Source organism: Panonychus citri, unplaced genomic scaffold (assembly GCF_014898815.1).
Source record: "Panonychus citri isolate SS breed McGregor unplaced genomic scaffold, ASM1489881v1 Contig00136, whole genome shotgun sequence".
Classification (NCBI taxonomy): Eukaryota; Metazoa; Arthropoda; class Arachnida; order Trombidiformes; family Tetranychidae; genus Panonychus; species Panonychus citri.
Genome location: NW_026515541.1, coordinates 1,890,989 through 1,908,441, shown reverse-complemented (window position 1 = coordinate 1,908,441; position 17,453 = coordinate 1,890,989). Strand labels below are relative to the sequence as shown.

Below are 17,453 nucleotides of genomic sequence, written 5' to 3'. Positions count from 1 at the left end.
CCCGTTGATAATACAATAATGTAGTGATTGATTTAATAATTAATATGTGACTTTATTAATGATGACTCATTGTAATCGTTTAATTTTTATCAATAAATTGTCTGAATCAATTTAATCAATAACTATCAGAATTTTTTAATAATATTGATGTTACACCAATGTCTCCAGTATAAAACCATATGAGGCCATTTTCAAATTTGAAAGCGGCATCGGATTCCTCTTGGTTCTTATAATAGCCCATGGCCACTGTATCACCACCGATAAGGATTTCCCCACGTGGATTAGGCTTATCATCTGGTCGATATCCTCCCTCTTCCCAAGCGATTAAACGGATTTTAACATTGAATAACGGGTAACCCACATTACCAAGGCTCATGTCTCCAAGATCCATACAGGTACTTGCCGCACAAACTTCCGTGGCTGAATAGCCAACGATTAAATGACATGAGAAACACGCACGTGCAAAGTACTGGGTTTCTACTGAGAGAGGAGCTCCACCGGAAACGATGGCAACCAATTTACCCCCGAGAGCGGAAAGAGTTCGAGAAAAAACTAGTCGATCCATTAATGGTGTTTGGAATCCTTTTGACATCCAATAATTTTTATAATCTAAACCAAAGTGAAACAGTTTAGCTGCAATACCGCCTTTAGCCTCGACCATTTTGGTTACCTCTTTACGGATACGTTCAAGTATCAAAGGTACACCACAAAGTAATCGAGGTTGGAGGACCGTTAAATCGCCTTCGACTCCAGGCTTAATTCCTGGTGAATTGTTGGTCAAAGTTAAAGGAGATGAGTAGCCAATGGGATGGCCCATCATCATCATACAATGTTCAACGACACATTCGTAAATATGAGCCAAAGGTAGATAACCAATGTAATTACCGTCTTTCGCTTGATATTGGGACAAAATGGTATTCATGGCGCGAACTGCGGCCAGAAAATTTTTATGACTAATGACAACTCCTTTTGGGACTCCAGTTGAACCAGAGGTGTACATGATAAGAGCAGTTGAATCAGCGGTTGGTCGAGAGGAAGGTTTCAAGTGTGGTGATGCAGATCCACCGGTCGACAAAAGTCGTGACCATTGAATAACATTGTACAAAGATTCGAGCTCAGTTGTCTCCATTGGGAGACAACCTTTACTTTCTAAGAGAATTAAATTCTTGAGATGTTTAAGTTCACCTCGTAATTGGGTCAGTTTGGGTAATACCTCAGGTGAAACAATAGCAATCGTTGCCTCTGATTGATTAAGAGTATGAACAATCCCATCCGAACCAAGATTAGCATACAGAGTGACCACTGGACAGTTTAGACGTAATAAAGCATGAAAAGTGATTAGCCATTCCATTCGAGTTTCTGCAAAAATGACCACTCGGTCACCTGATTTGACCAAATCAAGTGACAATAAACCTCTTGAACAATCGTCGACCAATTTATCGATCTGAGCAAATGTGTGCCAATTGTAAGCGGGTGCTAACACCTTCTTTTTAAGCCGTTTATCGGATTCGGGCGAAATGATTTCCTCTTCATACAAAACCTCACGATATCCCAAACATGGTTTAGATGAGAATCGATTGAAAACTTCAGCCATCGCCGAATCAACAGTTTCATGCGAATCAAGGTGAGAAGTTGGCTGATCACCCACTCGGACAATGGTCAACTCGGGTAGTCCAGTTTCCGGATTTATACTTGGAGTGACCAGCACTTTGGTATTATTTTTCCGTCCAAAGGTAATGGACTTCGATGCCCAGGGTTTACCTGCCAAATAGTACCCAGGTAGGGTCACTGTGTCGTAGACAAAAACAGCTGATTTGATGAAATTCATTATTCCGTTTATACTAAAATCAATGGTCAGTTTAATGTCCAATATAATCGGTACCAAGTTAAAATTAAGGTCCAAACAGTCACAGAGTTAATTGTTGTTGAACCAACATTAAAATAATAATAATAATAAGATCACATCAATTAATTGTCGATGCAATTAAACAAAATAAATTAACACAAAACTTGTCACAATCGATATTTGGTTAATTGTTCAATGATCAATGGCAATTTCAACACTAATTGCTAATCAATCAATGTTTTATATACACAGTAATTAAATTAACTACACTAAAAGAAACTGAATTAGATAAATTGTTGTTGATCTTGATACAAGATACAGATGAATTACAAAATTGGGTAACCTGAGAGGGAAGAGAATATATAAATAGACAAAAGATATTAGATATTAAATTCTATTCTATTCCAAGAGAAGAGAAAAAAAAACAAAAAGGAAAAATAAATTCACTTACGATCTCCGTTTCATCCTCATCCATGTTGAGAAGGTAAGTGAGTAATGAAGCTTGCGAATAATTTTCTTGCAATGATTGAACCAATTCTCTGATAAAATGGATCTCGTTACTCTTTATGGCAGTGACAAAAACGGGTAAGGTAACATTGGCCCATTTAGAATTAGGAAATAATCTTGGATTAGAAATAAATCCAAGATTCTTGAGGTATTTCTCCTTTAATTCGGAAGTTGTTTGCTGTTGGGTGTTACTGGAAAGGTAATAATTTCTATTCTCTTCAACTGCAGGAACCACAACATTCTTTATCTTAACCAAACTTTGAGATAGATGATTATCATAAATGATCCTCAGTGGCTTTTGATCACCAACAAGACAATAAAATAAAGTTGATAATATGAGACATAAAATTATCAAAATGAAACCTTTGATTTTCATCTGACAACCAAATGACATTTTAACCAAATCCATGGTTGTAACTGCAACAGTAGTTTTAGTAATGAGTGATGACGATGTTGATGATAATTTAATGATAAATAATTCACAGCCAATGATAAATCCATTTTATTTACGTAGAGATCAAATGGAAAGACAAACCAATATAATCAAATAGAATCATAATTTTTTGTACCTTTTTCTTTTCCAATAGAATTTTTTTTTTCCTTCCACTTTTAGAACAATTTATTTCAAGAGTAATCGAAACAATTTCAAATGGTGTACAACACAATCTGGTGATTCTTTTAATTCACAATTTAGAAAAAGAGAAAGAAACAATTACTCCAAATTCACTAATTGTCATTAAATTAAAAAGAGAAACACAAAATTAATCATTGATTGTTTTCATCTTCACAGAGTCAACATTGGAACCGATTAGAAATCAATGTAACCCACCCAAGGGAGGAAAAGAAAAGCGGGAAAATTGAAAAGGAAAATGATTCCATCGAAATAATTATTTTCGTCTCTTAATTTTTTTAGAATTAGATTATTTTCTATTAACTTTTATTTGTATTTTTTTTACAATCTATTCAATTGATAATAATAATAATAATAAGGGAAAATACAAATGACATACAAATTGTGAGAAACAGTTAAGTGGTTTGTATGTGTGTGAGTTTTAAATTGATTAGTCAGAATTAATTGAAGTGAATTAATGTTGGTTAATAATAAGTATACCTCGTGAATGATTAAACGTTAATTGTTATAGTTGATTATTAACCAAAGGAATTAAAATCTCAAGGGTGGCAAGCTCACGATTACAGTTAATTAACCATTAATCCGGTTTGATTTTTGGCCAACAATCAGAGCCCCGTTGATAATACAATAATGTAGTGATTGATTTAATAATTAATATGTGACTTTATTAATGATGACTCATTGTAATTGTTTAATTTTTATCAATAAATTGTCTGAATCAATTTAATCAATAACTATCAGAATTTTTTAATAATATTGATGTTAATCAATATCATATGTTATCAGTGATTAAAAAAAATTGAATCAAACTTTTTGTTTACCACAATCAATGAATATTATTTTACAATCGTTGATTGTTATATTTGATTGCGATTGATTTAATCACGATTGTCTAACGTTGTATCATAATTAAGATCAGTTTGATTTGGAAAGGAAATAATTTTGATTATCATGACAAACCATTGAATTGATGCTTGATTGTTATTCATTAATTTGTTTTTTTTTCCTTTCTTTAATCAAGATAAGTTTATTAATGGAAACCAGGTTGATCACAATCACGATTTCAACAATTAACTTTAATTCAACTCATCTTATTCATTATTATTTGATTTACAACGTGATTAATATTTAACCAAATTGTGTAAACCCCAACAAAACAAAATGTAACAATTAACTGATCATCCGATTGTTATTTAATTTTCTAGTCAAGGTATTTTCCATCTGATTATAATTAAATAATCAATTAATTAATTAACCTTGAAGGTTACAAGTTGTAATTAAACAATTAACCCAAACAATAGATTATCTAATATAATAAGGTAAAGATTTTATGTAAATTTTATATCTAAATCGTTTTCTCATCAATTAAAATCCAAATCAACTAAATTGTTAATTAAACTTTTCAAACTCCAAATTGAAACTTTTTTTCATCTTCCAAACAATTAACTATCATTATCTCTGGCTTTCAATAAATAAACCAACTCTAATATACTCCAGCACAATCAATCATCATTTCTGAGTTTGTAATAACTTAAAAAAACCTAATAAATTACTTGAAAATTAATTAAGAGTCGATGACAATTAATTAATTGGAAGAAAATCGGCCAACATAGCGCCATCTATGAATTCGATTACAAACTAAACTAATTTCTTTTCCATTTCAACTTATTTATCTTGTTTATACTCTTAATTATTTCATTTAATTAGAGTTGAACTTGTTGTTCTCAATTTAATCAATGTGACAATTAATAAATTACCATTTAGGTGGACCCATGAGAAGATAATTGTAAGTATGGAACTTGTGGATTAAGTTGTTAGGCCGAATAATTGATTAATTAGTTAATCTTTTATAGTCCAATGACTTAATGGGACAAACAGAAAGTAGCTAATTATGTTTATCCATATAAACACATTGACAATTTGTTTTTGTTTATAAATTTTTATTCAGATGACTGATTCTCATTTGTTATCGTTTGGTTTGATTAACGTCCCATGGATTTGACCCAAAGTGACCATTGTTATCGGTTGTATTCCCTCTCTTGGTAATCCCAGTCATGAAGTTTCAGTTGAAAGAATCATGGATTTATCTCTATCAATGTTTCTCGTCAATCCTATTGTTGGAATTGTATCTTCTCGTTTCTATCTTTCTCTCTTTTCTCTCTCATAATAATTGAAATCATGGTAATTTAAATTACTACAATACGAGCATGAGCGTAATCAGGGAAAATGAGTGAGATAGAGAAGAGAGAGAGAGAAAGAGAAAGAAAGAAAAGTAAGTGAATGAGGGAGAGAAGAGAAAAAAACTCAAGGTTTCAGAGCCTGAGAAAGATACTGAAGGTTTTAGCGAAGTAAAAACTGGTAAATGGTAAATCAGCTGAATTGAGTTTTATATCTTTTCCATTAACAAATCATTATTATCGCTGTTGATTATCATCTATTATCATTCGTTGGATGTTAATTGTGATTCTATTGCCTAGTTTTATGTCGCCAAATCTGCTATAGTGTAACAACAAGTATCTTTTTCATAGGCAAAGAAGATCAGTTTGAAATTTTTCTTCTCTCTTCTTTTTCAATTACCAATTCTCTTCTCTCTCTCTCTCTCTCTCTCTCTCTTACCTACTTTTCATCCATCTCTCACTAGTACTCACTTTCTCACTTTCTCTCTGTGTCTGTGTGTGTCTCTTTCTCTCTTCTTCTTCTTCCTTTTCTTTACTAACCAGTCAGTTGTTGTGTTTTAATTGTCATCCAATCATTATCCTTCTGGTGTTCACCTTTAATCATCTGCGATCCTCATTTTCATCTACAATTTGCCTGTTAATTGATTTTTTCATCTTCTCTCTCATTTCTCTGTCTATCTCTCCATCATCCTCTTTCTTTTTTTTTCTTCTTCCACTAACATATAAGTTATTCTCTTTCTGCCTTTCTCAGTAATTCTCTCTTTTCGTTTCTTCTTCTACTCTGTCCTACTCTCTTTTCTCTCATCGCTTTCCTCTTATCATCATCATCAACAACAATAATAACAGTAAAAGTAACAACATCACACAGAGAAAAAGAGAGAGCGAAAATCACCATCATTTATACACATATTTATATTCATCATCTCCCATCAGCTTCATCCTTCATTGTTGATACATTTCTCGACCTCGGAATCACAACAACAACAACATCTCTTCACATCTTTACATACAATTAATACCATCTCTCTTTTTGGTCCTTGCATTTTTAATCAATCTCAACAATCAAAATGGTTCGTATATCCTGTTAACAAAATTTTCTATTTCCTATTTCGCTTTTGTTAAAATTCTCTATTATTTTTTCTCTCTCTCTCTCTCTAAAAATAATCAACTTCAATTTTATTCCAAATGATGACCCAATGCTAATTCTATTCTATTTTAATTTATCTCTTTTTTTTTCTTTTTCTTTTTCTCATGATTCTCCACCTTTTTTGGATCATCGTATCTTCATCATTGCCTTTGGATATCATCCAATGTTGGTTGTTGATTATTCCATTGTAATCACACACAATTAATATAACATTGGCTTCTCTTTACCTGTATCTCTCTTTTAAATCATTCTTTCCTTCATGATTTAAATTGTTTTTTTTTTGGTTCTGTTTACGATCAATTTTCCCAATGGTCATCTAAAACATGGACATTAATTGACACTCTCATTACAGGGAAATGAATCGTCTTTACCAATGGAAATGTGCTCTACTTGTAAGTAACTTGACTGAGTGTTAACCTTGGTAGAAATTATATTTTTTATTATTATATGTTTTATATTAATAGTATTTACGGTTTAACTTGTTTTAATCGATTGATTTTTATGGGATGAGATTTACTTTGATTTTATATTTTTATTTACAACATTTCTCATTGATTCTGTGTGTTAATTGTGTCTCAAATTGACTCGTAATTGTAATATCAATTTATGTATATGTCATTAATTTTAATTTTTTTTTTTACTTTTCTTCTTCCTATTTTATTGATGATATTATTTTATCATCTATTTAGTTGATGCTGATGAGATCAAAAGACTTGGTAAACGTTTTAAAAAACTGGATTTAGACAATTCTGGGTCTCTCAGTGTGGAGGAATTCATGATTCTACCTGAATTACAACAGAATCCGTTGGTTCAACGAGTAATTGATATATTTGATACTGATGGAAATGGAGAGGTGGACTTCAAGGGTAATTAAGCTTATCCAACATGACCAATTTTTATCTAATATACAATTGATACTTGGTGATTGATTATCATATTTGAGGGTTTCTGATCAATTTCATGTTGTTTATTTTCACACACAGAATTCATTCAAGGAGTTTCACAATTTAGTGTTAAAGGTGATAAAGAGTCAAAATTAAGATGTAAGTATTAATATTGATATCGGTTGACATTTCTCTGGTTATTGGATTGATCATGATTATTATTGTTTTCTCATTTAGTTGCATTCCGAATCTATGATATGGATAATGATGGTTTCATCTCGAATGGTGAATTATTTCAAGTACTTAAAATGATGGTTGGTAATAATTTGAAAGACACTCAATTACAGCAAATTGTGGACAAAACAATTGTTTTCGCGGATAAAGATGAAGATGGAAAAATATCTTTTGAAGAATTTTGTGCGGTAAGAAAATTTATCTTCTATTCTATTAGTTAATTACTTATCGATTTCATGATAGTTTAGTTTGAATACATATTAGAATTTTCTTTTATACATCATATGTATTCATCTTATTTTCTTTGTTACATTTCCGTTGAGAGGAAAAGAGATGAAGTATTACTAATGTTAAATCCTACTGTAATTTCATCTTCATCTCAAATTTCCACTTTGATTCAATGTTATCATTGATAATTGATCTTGATATTCTGTAGATTTTGGTATTGAATCCATGAAAACAATGTTTCATTTGCACGACTAATTCATTCAACTTTTCCATCTTGATTATTTTCTCTCTCTCTCTGATTACCACACAACAGGTTGTAGGAAACACCGATATCCACAAAAAGATGATTGTAGAAGTTTGATTGTCACACTAATCAAAATGCTTAATGGAATCATGCTCATGCTTATTTTGGACCTTGGTTTTATTCATTTATCATTTGTAACAGACCAACAGAAGAAAAATTTACAAAGAAAAAACGATCTGGATGTTTCCCGCTCCTCTTTTTTGATCCTCTTCTTTTGCCATCCTTAATACGTTCTTTAATGTGTTCTCTTTCACTTTCTCTTTTTTTTATCGTTGTTCAACGAAAATTGGAGGAGAAAAAGTTCTAAACAAAAACGAAAAACACTAATCAAACCCAAATAAACATAAGCTGTGTACTACTACATGAGATTGATAGTATTCTTGTTCTGAATCCCCACTCCCTCTGTGTCTCTATTTATCTCCTCTCTTTCTCCGATGATAAAACTGCCGATGGTGGAAGCGCCTTCAATTGGAAATCGATATTCGATTGACTCATGAATGATTAAGGAGAAATTATCCCGATGAAAAGACAGAAGAGATGACGATAATTTTCTTGTGGCCTTTGTGGGCTTTTTCATCGTTAAATGATGACGCTGATCTACACAATCCAATGTCCTTCTCATTTCTTTTAATGGTCACTTTTCTTTCTCCTTTTGCAATATTATCTTTTCTGCTTCTTCTTCTTGATAGGTTAACAAAAATTGGATAAAAATTTTGTCCTTGTCTCTTTTTTTTACTTATATTCTGTGTTGTACAATTTATTGAGTGTATTCGTTTAGCATTTTTGTCCATCACTTCCAACCAAAAGCATGACCACTTCCATCGGCATCAATTCATGAGGTGATAATACAAATGCAATTTCAATCAAACTGCAGATTGAACATAATTTTTGGTATCCAGCATCTTTTTCCCGCATCCTGAACATATACCTTTCTTGTAAGCACAAGCTGAAAAGAATCAAAGAAAAATCAACAAAATTCATTAATCATCATTATCAAATATTATATATAACAAACTGTTGGAATTGAATTGCTTTCAATTGTCATTTAACGAGAGCATTAAACTACAATCTATAAATTAATAAAAGTTGCAATCGTGATTAAATCTCTGCGTTACAATTTGATTGATACAATTTTTAGATTGTTTCAACGACGATCAATAGACTTACATTGACAATAATAAGATCCAATGACATGAACTCTTTGTCTACAAATTTTACATTTAGAAAATTGAGCCACAGGATTGTATCGACTTCGCGATGATAGGGCTTTATTCTCGTTAATTTTACGACCTCCACTTTCTAAATTGTAAAACAAAAAGTAAACAATTAATTAGACCACAAAAATACAAGGCCCAATTTATATTCTTAAAAGTGAAAAGAATGAAAAAAAAAAGTTCTTACCATTAGTATTACGAGCTCCAGCTTTCCATTTATCTGGAACGATAACTTTACTCTGTTTCTTTTCACAAGCTTCACAAACCATTATAATTTGTTAATTGCGTAAATTAATTAATAGAAACGATCTTGATTGTAAACAATAAAAAAAAACAAAATATAGAAATTGAAAAAAAAAACAAACGACCAAATAACAACAAAGGTTTAAGAAAAGCTAATTGAAAATGTAGACTCAGACGAAGATAATTAAAGAAAGAGAGTTAATCGATTAAAAGTTCGACTAAGTAAACAAATCAATTTAAATTGTTGCGATTTAAAACAGAAACAATTAGTTAATTAAAAGCTCAATTTCTCTTGTTTTGACACAAGAAAAATATGAAGTAACATTTGTTTTCATTTTTCTCCAAAAAAGGCGCCAAATTCAAAAATCGAACGAATGAAAAAAAGTAAACAATTAACTTTAAATACGAACAATTAACTATAAATGATCACTTCCAACTAATTTTTACAATTGTAAATTAAATTCTGACTGAATAAGAAAAATCACAAGAAAATTTACTACAAACTAATACAATTAGTCAATTACTATCGATTAACTCAATTGTTACACCGTAAGAGTTAATTGTAATTAAAAGCTCGATAATAATTAAACAAATTTTGGTTTTCGGGAAAGTGAATTAACTTTTTTTTTAATTTGTTATCATCAGTTATGAGTTTGTTTATTTTTCTCCATTTAATTAATCATAATCATTTAATTATCTTTTTTTTTCAATTAACTTGATGAAATTTTTTTTTACTTTTTTTTTATATTAACTATTTAAATATTGTTGATGAAAGGTATTAATTAGATTACCTATTTGGATTACAATTAAAAAGTAATCATGTCTAACATTAAAAAAAATATGAGAACAATTAAAAACATTTAAAGCAAGTGATTCGAGTTGATTATTAATTAGTTAACTTCAATTGATCATCTCTATTGATTTGATTTGTTTTGTTTTTCTCGGTTGCAATCAAATCAATTTTTCCTCGGGTTTATTAATTGTGTGATCCTTATGTGTGTGTTTGTTTAAATTGTTGCAGATCCAAGTTTAATTGTGAGTTAGTGTGTCAATGATAATTAAATGATTCCTTTGTTAGTTTATTGATTCCAAATTAATTAACTATCAAAAAGGGACGAGATACCAGAAACCAAATTAACGACAATTAGACGAACGGGTTGAAATCCTGGAATCCGTTTGAGCTTAAACAATAATTTTTTTTTGTTAATTCTTTGTAATTAGTTAATTGTTGATGAGTCCTTTTCTTCAAATCCTCATTATCTTGAGATGATTAAAAAATAAACGAAAAAAAAACAGAAAAAAAAGTTGAACAATTAAAGGATTAGGACGGTGATTAGGTTTCAAGATCAATCAAAGGATTTAAGTGATTAAGGAATGGGGGAAGAGGTTAATTATCATATCAAGTTAATTGTATTTGATTATTGATGAAATAAAAAAAAGACAATTAAATTGATTAAATTGTTTTTTCAAATGAATACACAAAATTTTGGTTGTTAATTGTGCATTTTGATGTGTATACAAGTTTGTTACGATTGTGATTGATTGTTGATAACTATGATACAATTAAATAATATAGTTGGTTAATTATTAATACAATATCGTTAATTAAAACTCTCACAATGTGCTTTGTTAATTTGCTAATTGTTGTTTTTCTTGTTTAATCATTTGTTTGTTTTTGATTACAATATTTTCTTTAAATATAATTAATGTTTTTGTTTTGTTTGGGTGCTTGATTTTATTAGAAAATCAGTTAATTGTTACTTATCAAACTGAGTTGAATTGCTTAATCTAACTAAATTATCCTTTTAATTGTTTGCTTGGTTAATGGTGATCATAAGCTAATAATGAATAAGAAAAACAAATGAAAATGATTAGCAAGATAAACTTGAAGACACGGAGAGAGAGAGAGAGAAACATTTTTCTTGTAATTAGTTAATTGTTAAAGATTCCATTTCAATTGTTTCTCAATCCCTCGTAATTGAAACAATTGAGAATAGAAAAAAATAGAAAGAGTTCAAAGCAATTAGCAATTAATTATCAGAGAGATAGAGATACATGAATATACAGAGAATGTGAGTTAATTGTTGACACTCAGAAAAAGAGACAAGAAATATAATCGCTTTGTTTTTGATTAAGTGGACATAAAATCGTAATAATATATAATTTGTTAATTGTATCAACAGTTTGTGGTTAATTACATCAATTTCTTTGGGCGGTAATCTAAAATATCGGCTCTGAATTAAATCTTTTTTTTCTCTTCGATAAGAACTTTGTTTCTTTCGAAGTGTTTTTTTTTCTTGCAATTTTTTTTTGTTCTCATTCTAATTTTGCTCTAATTCTTTGATGAATTAAATAGACAAAAAAAGCGACCCCTCTCACCTTTAGTCTAAACAAAGGTCAAGAGTGTGGGGTCACTTACACATATTATCCTTTCTAGAGACAAGGCTAAATTGGTAGAGTGTTGATCAAGCAAAGACAAAAAGTGTTGTTTATGTTTCTTGTTTGTTAGTTTTTAAGAGGTAGAGGAAGATGCGTGTTTATAAGTTTGTTTGTTGGTCAATTTAAATTTCAATAGTTTGAAAATTAAATTGTAAAGTTTGATTAATTAGATTTTTCTCTTTCTTTAGATAGAAAAAAGAAAAAAATAAATATATATTGGGCTTTTGTTTCTTGAGCTTAACTCAAATTGGTCACTCACATTTAAACACAACACAAGAAATGGATTTTTTTTTTATGTTTAAAGGGTAAAAATGGGACTTGGAGGTTTTTGTTATGATGGTGGATGATGATGTGGATGATGAAGGGATTTACTTTTGAAAGGATTAGGACGCTTGTGGTTAGCAATGTGAATTTGGGGATTGTTTATGTTTTAAAAGAGTTAAAGAGGTAAAATAAAAATAATAAAAAAGGTGAAAGGGTATCGGAAGAAAAATAGTGACAGTGAAATGATATTGAGAGAGAGAGAGAGAGAGAGAAGGTTAATTGTTTCCGGTGAAATTGAGGATTGTTTTGAGCACACATTAGAAGAGATAGAAATTATGATTAGTGGTTTTCCCATGATGTGATTGGTATTTGTGGATCAGGTGTAGATATATATATGTATAGATATATATATATAGATTTATGTGTATAATTATTAACATTTACAGTAGTTTAGTTAGCTCTTCAAGTCACGATGAGGCCAGGCCAAAATCTTTAAGATGCTCTTCGATATCAACACGACAAATTGGACATCGTTTATTGGTCGCTAGCCATTGGTCAACACATTCAACATGGAATAGGTGCATACATGGTAAACGTCTAAGTGATTGTAAAGATAAACAGAATAGAAAAAAAGAAAGAGATAAATATAATTAATAGTAAATTATCAAAGAAAAGTTAATGGTTGAGAAAAGTAAAAACTAATAAAAGAGTCAAATAAAAGTGTCAAACATAATCAAGAAATAGTAAATGGATAAGATATAATCTAGTATAAAAAAAATAAACACTGATTGACATAACCCAACAGGTTGGTATTTTATCTTATTAAGTGATTAACAGATAAATGACAATAATATTTACCTAACATCTTCGGTATCTTCAAATTCACATAGACATATAGTACACTTTTCAATGGTGTCCTCAACCTCGGCACTTCGTTGAATCTTCTTGTACTTGTGCGGGAAAGTGTTTCGCTCTATGACAGCTTGAGAGGCTCCTCTGTTGACGGTTGCTGAGTGACGATGTTGCTGAATACTCCTCATATAACCAGTTATATAAGGAGATGGATATGGATGGTGAAAAGGCGGTGAAAAACTTGGAGTAAGTTCTGAAAAGATCACATCCTGTCTCGGGGCAACAATCTGATGGAAAGAGCGGAGAGAGAGACAGAGAAAGTAAAAATTTAAAGGGGATGAAGAAAAAAAGAAAGATATAAAAATCATGAATAAAATATAGTTGTATTTATGAATACATGCACATACTATTATCAACAGATTAAAATTATTAATAAAACAACATACGCATTTCCGTTTGTGGAGAAGATGAGAAAAAAAAACATTAATGAACTTACCATTTGAGGTGAGATTGTGATTTGTAGATGAGGATTTCCGAAATGATGAACTCTATTTGGATGGGAATGATGATAATGATGTTGATGAACATGATGGTGTATATGTGAATGCGCAGCGTCTGGAGATGTGTTGACAATTACATCATTTTGAATGGCATCGTTAAGATCAACCATTTCGTTGGGATTGTTTACAGATGATACTTGAGGTGAGTTAGAATTTGGCCTTACATTTGGATTAAGATTAGGAACGCGAGTTGATGGTATAGTTAATGATGAAACATCAAATCTATTGCAGGTATCACCAGTAGTAGTGACAAGAGTTCCATCACTACTTGTAGCTATAAGAGGATTTATTGGCACTGGTATAGACATGGGAGGAATCGAGGGAGAAGGTCCCGAGATTGTGTGCAATGCGATACTAGTCATTGCGGCACTGGCTTGATTCTATTGATAAAACGAAATTAGAGAGATTGATTAGATTGATTTTTTTAGAAAAAAAAACAAATGCGAGTAATGAGTAATTTTGTGAATGGAAAGGATTTGTTTACCTGATCGATATATTGAGGAGAAACTCCTATGTTCCAACTGAAAGATGACTCGTTATTTGGACAATCATAGAGGTTAACATGAGAATTGGCATTAGGAGCAAGAGCTCCGGGAATATTATGAGCTCCATGACTACCCGGGGTTAAGCTAACACCAGAATCCATGTACCGCTGGTAATTGATTTGGTTTCCGGCTTCCATGTATCGTCTGCTGAGAGGGAGAAAAGAAACATAAAGAAAGAAAAATTGTAAATAATTAGAATAATCAACATTTGATCATTAGAAAATTTATTCAATTGACGTCAGAAGAATAGTTGTTCAAAAAGTGAAGAGAAAGGGATAGAGAAAGAAGAAAGAACGAGAAAGAAAGAGAAATGAAAAAGTAAATTTTAATGGAAAATATTGTTGAAGGTTATTGAGAGAGAAAGAGAGAAATACAAACCTTGGCAGGCCAGCGCGCTGTTGATGATGTCTAAAAAAACTCCTTCGGTGATTTTCACCGATCCTTTGATGAGACATAAGAATCCGTTGATGATTTGGATGCATTCCATGAGGCAATTGATATGCATAGCTGTGGCTGTGGTGTGGAGGTGGTTGGCCTGAGTAGTATGGAAAATAAATCGAAGGCTCCTGTCGGGGTCTAGGCGAGGGTATTGGTGCTGCTAAATTTGGACCAAAAAGACGACTTAAATCAGAGGGTTGTCCTTGATAAGCTGGCAATGTATGGGGACTACCAATTGGACAATAACCATGATTATGAGGACACGGTCCAGTTACTGGTGCAGAGTTAACTCCGTTAGATGAACTTGCAACAAAACAATTACTATAAGATGAACAGGCTTCACCATTATTATTGCTTAAGTCAGGGCATAGGTTACGATTTGAAGTGATAGGATCATTAGGGTGAAGGTAACCATATCTACATGGGTTAAAGTAAGGGTTTGTTGATGACATCGCTGGTGGATCAATATTGAGTGGGAGTGGTAAAGGTGATCCAACGGAACTGTGGCAAGGTATATTCTGGGAGCAGTTATTGTCGTTATGGTTGCTATTACTACTGGAACTGCTACTGCTGCTGTTACTATTGCTACTATTACCATTACCATTGTTACCAGTGTTTTGACTTTGGTTATGGCTCGGGTAATGATTTATGTGATTAGAACTAATGTTACTATTGATCTGGCTCGTGGTGTTATTATTACTATCACCAGGTGAATGTACACAGTTAGAATTAATCTTGTCCCTTCTCGTACACTTTTTATTCCTTTCCACTGCTTCGCGTCCTGGATGTTGATGAAGATGATGATGAAAATGGTGCGAATGAGGTGGATGATGGTTGTAAAGTTGTAAAGGATGTTGAGAGTGTTGAGGAAGATATAAAGCTCCATGTTGATGTTGTACTTGTGGATGGTGATGATGATTTTGAGACTGAATTGAATTACCGTTGCTATTATTATTAATATTATTATTGGAGCTAAAACTGGTACCAGTGTTAGTTGGTAGTGTTGTTGAACCACCATTAACATTCATGCCAACAACACCACTACCACCACCACTACCTCCTCCTCCTCCTCCACCACTGGCTCGGTGGTTATCTTCTTCATCTGAATTGGTAAGATCGATCACAAGTAAATTTGAATGGTTCTTTGATTGTTGAATTGCAGTTGTACTTGGAAGATTTGAAGATGAACATGATGAAGAAGAAGCCACTGTGGTATTTGCAGAAGCAGCAGTAGCCGTGTTCCCTCGGTCTGACATATTGGCTGATCCTCCGCTAACAAAGGAGGAAACAAACCAAGGCAAGATGGTAACCTCTCCTCCCCTATTCAAGGAACCATTAGGTGAGAGGTAGAAGGATAAACACACACAGGCTGTTGAATTAATCACGATTGCTGATTTACCGAATCCACTTTCACCAACAAAGAATTGAAATTAAACTGAAAAAAAAAATAAAGAGAAGAAAAATGCAGAAAGATGTCAAATGATGTAAATAAGATGAAACAATAATGGAAACAACTAAAGAAAGGCAAATGTTTATATTGTTGAGTACATGAATATGTGAGTATTGGTGGGAGAGGAGAAAGATGAAAGTGAGACAATGAGAGAGGCCTAAGGGAAAGGTTGCATCTAAGCGGATAAATCAAGGAGATAAGTAATTTAGAAAAAAATGAGAAGAGGATTAATTAGAGAAAATAAGTTGAAAGAGAAAAACGCTAAGACCAAACCAGAAAAAAAGCAAATCTGATGAAATGATGGGAAAAAAGCAACAGAAGAGAAGAGAAAAAAGATAGAGAAATAGAAAGAGAAAAGGAAAGAAAAGAAGAGAAAGAAAGAAAGAGGAGATAGAGAATGAAAGGAAAAAAATGGGGAAAAGACTGGTTTCTGAAGAAATTTATATACATAAAGAAAGAAAAAGAGAGTGAGAAAAGAAAAGAAAACCGTATCAAAAAATTAATTGTAAACAGAATAAAGATTTTGGAATTAATTTCATAGCATCAAATAAATCAATTAATTCACCTAAATAAAAATCCATTGAGATGGTGAAGAATTTTTTTTGAGAAACAAACACAATGAATAAATGACACAAGATAAATATAGTGAATAAATCACCAGAGAGTGAGAGAGGGAGAGAGAAGGCAAAAAAGGAGAGAAACATGAAAAAATAGATAGGCAATGATAGAGATAGAGAAAGAGAGAGAGAGCAAGAGCAAAAGAGAGGGAAAGAAAGAGAAGATAAAAAGATGATAGGGAGAGAGAGAAAAAAATGTAACAAAAACATTACACATACATGATATTACGAGTATGGTCACCCAAAAGTGACGAAATAAAAACCACAGAAGATTAATGAATATTCACAGAATTAAAATCATGATGGAAGCTAAAAGTGAGGAGAGAGAGAAAAGATTCATAAATTATTAAATGTATTGGAGAACAGAACAAAAAATGAAAAAGAATTCAAATTGATCATTAGATTTATACAATTTCTGTGAGAAAATCATTGCCACTGATATCCTATCATTGGAGGTTTTTTAAGATGCTGATTAAATAAGAATGGGTAATGATGAGATTTAGAGAGAAGAAGATGAAAATAGGAGAGATGATGCGTATGTGTGATATTCAACTTTGAAGAGAGAGAGAGAGAGAGAGCTAAAAGAGGAGATAGAAAAAAAATCAGCAGAACAAGAAGAAATGAAAGAGAATAAAGAAAAAAAAACAAAGACAATTGACTTATAATGTTAATGGAGATAATGATTGACAGAAACCAATGTAACTCACCTTTGGTTATAAGAGATGAGAACAAGAAATGAAGCTTGTTAAAAGTATAACATGTGATGGAACGTCATTAACATTAATCACTTGCGACAATCGTTTAAAAAGATAGATAAACATTTAATTAACTGAAAAGAAAAACTAACAATTTAGAATTAGAATCATCAACTAA

At 31.6% G+C, this 17,453-nt stretch overlaps 4 protein-coding genes across 9 annotated transcripts; 1 reads left to right on the top strand and 3 right to left on the bottom strand.

Moving 5' to 3' along the window:
* Positions 1-31: 31 nt before the first annotated feature.
* Positions 32-3,168, bottom strand: LOC128392386 (long-chain-fatty-acid--CoA ligase 4-like). Its single transcript, XM_053352403.1, has 2 exons — positions 2,298-3,168; positions 32-1,841 (listed from the first exon to the last, which is right to left on the bottom strand). Exons 1-2 carry the CDS (start codon positions 2,315-2,317, stop codon positions 116-118), a joined length of 1,746 nt encoding a protein of 581 aa, XP_053208378.1. The 5' UTR covers positions 2,318-3,168; the 3' UTR covers positions 32-115.
* Positions 3,169-4,648: 1,480 nt separating this feature from the next.
* Positions 4,649-8,319, top strand: LOC128392256 (calcineurin subunit B type 2). Its single transcript, XM_053352252.1, has 7 exons — positions 4,649-4,770; positions 4,933-6,231; positions 6,661-6,700; positions 6,998-7,174; positions 7,292-7,351; positions 7,430-7,614; positions 7,968-8,319. Exons 2-7 carry the CDS (start codon positions 6,229-6,231, stop codon positions 8,013-8,015), a joined length of 513 nt encoding a protein of 170 aa, XP_053208227.1. The 5' UTR covers positions 4,649-4,770; positions 4,933-6,228; the 3' UTR covers positions 8,016-8,319.
* Positions 8,320-8,684: 365 nt separating this feature from the next.
* On the bottom strand, positions 8,685-9,702 carry LOC128392257 (cysteine-rich PDZ-binding protein-like). The gene is made up of 3 exons (XM_053352253.1): positions 9,360-9,702; positions 9,126-9,257; positions 8,685-8,904 (listed from the first exon to the last, which is right to left on the bottom strand). Exons 1-3 carry the CDS (start codon positions 9,439-9,441, stop codon positions 8,822-8,824), a joined length of 297 nt encoding a protein of 98 aa, XP_053208228.1. The 5' UTR covers positions 9,442-9,702; the 3' UTR covers positions 8,685-8,821.
* A 427-nt stretch (positions 9,703-10,129) lies between these two features.
* On the bottom strand, positions 10,130-17,431 carry LOC128392652 (hybrid signal transduction histidine kinase M-like). 6 transcript variants are annotated; one of them, XR_008326025.1, is made up of 8 exons: positions 17,288-17,429; positions 16,800-16,889; positions 14,454-15,948; positions 14,015-14,222; positions 13,467-13,910; positions 12,977-13,257; positions 12,114-12,715; positions 10,130-10,675 (listed from the first exon to the last, which is right to left on the bottom strand). XR_008326025.1 is itself a non-coding variant. In XM_053352705.1 (8 exons), exons 3-7 carry the CDS (start codon positions 15,767-15,769, stop codon positions 12,586-12,588), a joined length of 2,379 nt encoding a protein of 792 aa, XP_053208680.1. In that variant the 5' UTR covers positions 15,770-15,948; positions 16,800-16,889; positions 17,288-17,429; the 3' UTR covers positions 10,130-10,675; positions 12,563-12,585. The 6 variants fall into 6 exon arrangements, 5 of the variants coding, with proteins under 5 accessions (XP_053208680.1, XP_053208684.1, XP_053208682.1 ...); XM_053352705.1 differs by having other exon boundaries at positions 12,563-12,715; XM_053352709.1 differs by having other exon boundaries at positions 12,563-12,715; positions 14,015-14,219.
* Between the last annotated feature and the right edge of the window lie 22 nt (positions 17,432-17,453).

What these genes read in the sequence shown, in the direction of transcription:
- LOC128392256 (XM_053352252.1), top strand. An exon ending in TAAAGAGTCAAAATTAAGAT is followed by an intron (nt 7,352 to 7,429) that starts GTAAGTATTAAT and finishes TTTCTCATTTAG; the next exon opens with TTGCATTCCGAATCTATGAT. An exon ending in CTTTTGAAGAATTTTGTGCG is followed by an intron (nt 7,615 to 7,967) that starts GTAAGAAAATTT and finishes ACCACACAACAG; the next exon opens with GTTGTAGGAAACACCGATAT.
- LOC128392652 (XM_053352708.1), bottom strand. Translation starts at nt 15,769, where the DNA reads ATGTCAGACCGAGGGAACACGGCTACTGCTGCTTCTGCAAATACCACA. An exon ending in CAGCGCGCTGGCCTGCCAAG is followed by an intron (nt 14,223 to 14,453) that starts GTTTGTATTTCT and finishes TCTCCCTCTCAG; the next exon opens with CAGACGATACATGGAAGCCG. An exon ending in GAAGATACCGAAGATGTTAG is followed by an intron (nt 12,716 to 12,976) that starts GTAAATATTATT and finishes ACAATCACTTAG; the next exon opens with ACGTTTACCATGTATGCACC.
- LOC128392257 (XM_053352253.1), bottom strand. Translation starts at nt 9,441, where the DNA reads ATGGTTTGTGAAGCTTGTGAAAAGAAACAGAGTAAAGTTATCGTTCCA. An exon ending in TGGAGCTCGTAATACTAATG is followed by an intron (nt 9,258 to 9,359) that starts GTAAGAACTTTT and finishes TTTACAATTTAG; the next exon opens with AAAGTGGAGGTCGTAAAATT. An exon ending in TGGATCTTATTATTGTCAAT is followed by an intron (nt 8,905 to 9,125) that starts GTAAGTCTATTG and finishes GATTCTTTTCAG; the next exon opens with CTTGTGCTTACAAGAAAGGT.
- LOC128392386 (XM_053352403.1), bottom strand. Translation starts at nt 2,317, where the DNA reads ATGAGGATGAAACGGAGATC. An exon ending in ATGAGGATGAAACGGAGATC is followed by an intron (nt 1,842 to 2,297) that starts GTAAGTGAATTT and finishes CATTGATTTTAG; the next exon opens with TATAAACGGAATAATGAATT.